Below are 4,736 nucleotides of genomic sequence, written 5' to 3'. Positions count from 1 at the left end.
CCTGTAATCCCAGCTACTCAGGAGGCTGAGGCAGGAGAATTGCTTGAACCCAGGAGGCGGAGGTTGCAGTGAGGCACGATTGTGCCATTGCACTCCAGCCTGGGCAACAAGAGTGAAACTCCATCTCAAAAAAAAAAAAAAAAAAGAAAAAAGAAAGGAAAAAAACCACAACTTTTTTTTTTTTCCCCAAGAAGCAAAACAGATGATAACTATCATAAGCATTCCCAATTAGTGGCGTGGGATCTACCAGCATGTTCTCAATGCCCTTGGTTGAGTTCCAGGTCAGTTGTCATTGTCAGGTTTCTCCTTCTCTCTGCTACTCCCCAGTTCTTAGCTGCCTAGGAATAACACTGTGGAGATCCCACTGTTCACCAGGTTTTTACTAAAGAATTTAATGTTCAGAGAGTATTTTTTTTTTATTAAATATCATTACTGAGATAAATGATTTCATTATGAGGTAATCTCACCTTAAGATTAAACCATATTAAACATATAATAGACATATTTAAAAAAAAACTGCGGCACCAAGGACACAGTTAAAATAAGGTTCTGGGGTACTAAGGTTTTTTGTTTTTTGTTTTTTTGTTTTTAAGACAGTCTCACTCTGTCGTCCAGGGTGGAATGCTGTGGAGTGATCTCCGCTCACTGCAACTTCTGCCTCCCAGGTTCAAGCAATTTTCTTGCCTCAGCCTTCGGAATAGCTGGGATTACAGGCGACTGCCACCGTGCCTGGCTAATTTTTGTATTTTTAGTAGAGTTGGGGTTTCACCACGTTGGCTAGTCTGGTCTCGAACTCGACCTGAAATGATCCACCCACCTCACATTCCCAAAGTGCTGGGATTACAGGCATGGGCCACCACATCCGCCCTTGGGGTACTAAGTCTTAATTTCATAACTAGGACACATTTTGAATATACAAGTTTCACTAACAATACACACCTTTATACACCCAACGAAATTTTCACAACCCTTAAAAACACAATGAAATTTTATATATTGTTTAAAAATATCTCCTGCTAAGAAATCTTTGCCATTTCTTAGATGCACATTCCTACTGTTTGTGTTAAAGCACAGAGACAATAAAATGCATTTAAAATATATATATGCTCATTATAAACAACCTTAAATAGAAGGCCATGAACCTGAATTTGTCATACCTGTTGGATAGTAGGCTTGCGAGTACTGTGCTGAGGGTGTGTAGTTACTGTATTTTTGGGAGGAGCTGACCATTGTTTGAGGACCTTGTTGAACATGGACAGATGTGGTGCTGGGCTGCAGCGTATAGGTAACCTCAGCTGGAAACCTCTGGAGTACAGGAAATGGAACCCCTTTATCTGAAAATGTGGGAGATGTCTCCACTTGTCCAGGGTGCATTCCAAGGGAGTTCTGCCATATCCTGTGAGGAACTGGGGTCCGATCTAAACCTTTCAGAGGGAAAGTACTGTGGTCATGGGACGGAGTTGATACGTAGGAGTAAGGAGACAAACTATCTCGCCGAAATGACCGGTGAAATTGTCCTACAGCCACTGGTCCTGCATAAAAGAGGAAGAGCACATTTACTAATTTTGCATTACACCACCAGACATAGTAAACCAAAGGTCATAAAATATACTACTCTTCACCTATCAGCCATTTTTAACACAACAGAAGTTTAGTTTTGGTAAAAACAAATTCAGAATCAAGAATATGAGACATATAATGCTGAAAGAAGAATTGAATAAACCTTTGTTTTCTCAGTGTAATAGTCATAAAAGATAAAGTGCCTAAATTCTAACATTAAATCAAATGTTAAATCAAATATTCAACATTAAAAGCCTTTTATACATGATTTGGCCATCTTACCTTTCGCTTTATTTGCCTGACCCAGATTTTTCCAACGTGTAAGCTACTTCCTAAAAGTTTTCCATTCAGTCTTTCAAACAATTTTGTAACATTAATAATAGACATAAAAATAAGCTGTCCACCAAAAAATAAAAGAAATGGGTATGGAACATATAACAAGATTTTTATAAATGTAACGTTCTTTGCTATCTATCTACCTACCTACCTACCTACCTACCAACCAACCGGATCTCACTCTGTCGCCCAGGCTGCAGTGCAGTGATGTGATCTCGGCTCACTCTAGCCTCAAACTTCCAGGCTCAAGCAATCCTCCCACTTCAGCCTCCTGAGTAGCTGGAACTATAGGTGCACACCACCAAGCACTGTTTACTTTACTTTTTGTAGAGACAAGGTCTTGCCACGTTCCCAGGGTGGTCTGGAACTCCTGGGCTCAAGCGATCCTCCTGCCTTGGCCTCCCAATGTGCTAGGATTACAGAAATGAGCCATTGTACCTGGCCTGTTTTTTGTACTTTAAAGGAAAACAAGAAAAATCATTTTTAAGAGGCCTATTATTTGAATACATTCAATCTCCTGAAGTAGGATTTTTTTCCCCCTACTAAAGACCTCTTGATTTCAGGGCTCCAGAATTTGTGTTGTGTGTATGTGTTTATTTTTGGCATTAATGTTTTATTCTTTTTTTTCCTTAGAAACAGATTCTTGCTTTGTTGCTCAGGCTGGAGTGCAGTGGTGTGAACATGGCTCACTGCAGCCTTGAACTCCTGGGCTCAAGCAATCCTCTCACCTCAACCTCCTGAATAGCTGGAGTTCAGACATGCACCACCACACCTGGCTAAATTTGTTTTGTAGGCAGGAGCCTCCCTATGTTGCCCAGGCTGGTCTTGAACCCCTGGGCTCAAGCATCCTCCTGCCTTTGCCTCCCAAAGTACTGGGATTACAGGCATAAGCCACCATGTCTTGTCCTCCCTTTCAAATTTTTAAAAATGATAATCTTTGTAGAAAAGTCAAGCTTGAAAAGTTTGACTTAGTTTCCTCCTTCATTCCTTAAATCAATCAATCATTTTCCATGATTTTTCTTTCTTCAGAGTCTTTCCAGTAGTATCCTTTCCCAGATGTCAGTGGCTCTCAAACATTGGTTTACATCTGAATCACCTGAAGAGTATGTTAAAAATCCACAAATCCAGGCCCAGAGATTCTGATACTTGTCTTCTCTTCATTAGCAATGTAAAAAGGAATAAAAAATGGAGATAAGGAAGACAGAGAAAGGGCAACAGTATGTAATGAAGGACAAGAGAATATAAATGGTGCAGAACTATAAATTACGATTCTTGAACATAAACAAAGCTAGCCTAATTTATTCCTAAGGAAAGTTTTGCATTAAATCATGTGACTGATTCACAAGTTCCTTTCAATTTATTAAGCTAATCTGTAAAACAGAGGGAAAACCTATTATGTGCTACTCAAGTATTAAACTACACGTTGAAAGCTGACACTCAAATATCTGCTTTTCCAAATAATTAGATTGTAAACCCATTCAACAAGTTACAAATCTGTCATTCTATTTCTGTGGTTTAATTTCCTTTAAAGAATAAAGCAGGCCAGCCATGGTGGCTCATGCCTGTAATCCCAGCACTTTGGGAGGCTGAGGCGGGCAGATCACTTGAGTCCAGGAGTTCGAGACCAGCCTGAGCAACATGGTGAAACCCCATCTCTACAAAACATACAAAAATCAGCTGGGCATGGTGGTGTATGCCTGTAATCCCAGCTACTTGGGAAGCTGAGGCAGGTGAATTGCTTGAACCAAGGAGGTGGAGGTTGCAGTGAGCTGAGATTGAGCCACTGTACTCTAGCCTGGGTGACACAGTGAGACCCTGTTTTAAAAAGAGAGAATAAAGCATTATTGAGTCCAGGAGTTCAAGGTTACAGTGAACTATGATCATGACACTGCACTCCAGCCTGGGTGACAGAGTGAGATCCTGTCTCTTAAAAATAAATACTTAAACAAGTAAATAAAGCATTAATGCCAAAAAGAAAAAAATACGTACATATGAACAACACAAATTCTGGAGCCCTGGAAATCAAGAGGCTTTATCTAATGCGGGGAAAAAAATCCTATTTCAGAAGATTAAATGTATTCAAATGACAGATCTCTTAAAAACTATTTTTCCTTTCTTCCTTTAAAGTACAAAAAATAGACCCTGTCTATTTTTTCTAACCCTGTCTCATTCTTCTAACCTCAGCACTTTGGGAGGCCAAGGTGGGAGGATTGCTTGAGCTCAGGAATTTCAGACCAGCACAGGCAAAATGGTGAGATCCTGGCTAGGTATGGTGGCTCACGCTTGTAATACCAGCGTTTTGGGAGGCTGAGGAAGGCAGATCGCTTGAGGTTAGGAGTTCGAGACCAGCCTGACTAACATGGAGAAACCCTGTCTCTACTAAAAATACAAAAATTAGCTGGGCATGGTGGCGCACACCTTGTAGTCCCAGCTACTCGGGAGGCTAACGAAGGAGAATAGCTTGAACCTGGGAGGCGGAAGTTGCAGTGCGCCGAGATTGCGCCACTGCACTCCAGCCTGGGCAACACAGCAAGACTCCGATTCAAAAAAAAAGAAAGAAAGAAAGAAAGAAAAAAGAAAAAAAAGGTGAGATCTTGTCTTTACAAAAAATAAAAAAATCAGCCAGGTGTGGTGGCATGCCCCAATAGTCCCAGCTAGGAGACTGAGGTGGGAGGATGACTTGATCCTGGGAGGTCAAGGCTGCAGTGAGCCATGTTCATGCCACTGAACTCCAGCCTTGGTGAGAGAGGGAGACTCTGTCTTAAAAAAAAAAAAAAAAAAAAGAAGCAGCATAAAACAGTTTTTATGCTGCTTGACTACCAGTTCCGCAGGTACACACA

The 4,736-nt window shown here is 40.9% G+C and overlaps 1 protein-coding gene across 1 annotated transcript in view; it reads right to left on the bottom strand.

The window, feature by feature from the left end:
* The window catches only part of HSF5 (heat shock transcription factor family member 5), a 65,343-nt gene that overhangs the window by 49,400 nt on the left and 11,207 nt on the right, over window positions 1-4,736 (bottom strand). Inside the window, exon 2 of the mRNA XM_011979259.1 lies at window positions 1,158-1,532. Coding sequence (XP_011834649.1) covers window positions 1,158-1,532 — 375 coding nt within the window. The remainder of the gene's footprint in view (window positions 1-1,157; window positions 1,533-4,736) is intronic.

This window comes from Mandrillus leucophaeus, unplaced genomic scaffold, assembly GCF_000951045.1.
Source record: "Mandrillus leucophaeus isolate KB7577 unplaced genomic scaffold, Mleu.le_1.0 Scaffold20, whole genome shotgun sequence".
NCBI classification, from domain to species: domain Eukaryota; kingdom Metazoa; phylum Chordata; class Mammalia; order Primates; family Cercopithecidae; genus Mandrillus; species Mandrillus leucophaeus.
Note: the sequence above shows the minus strand (reverse complement) of the source record. Positions and strands in the feature narration are given on the sequence as shown.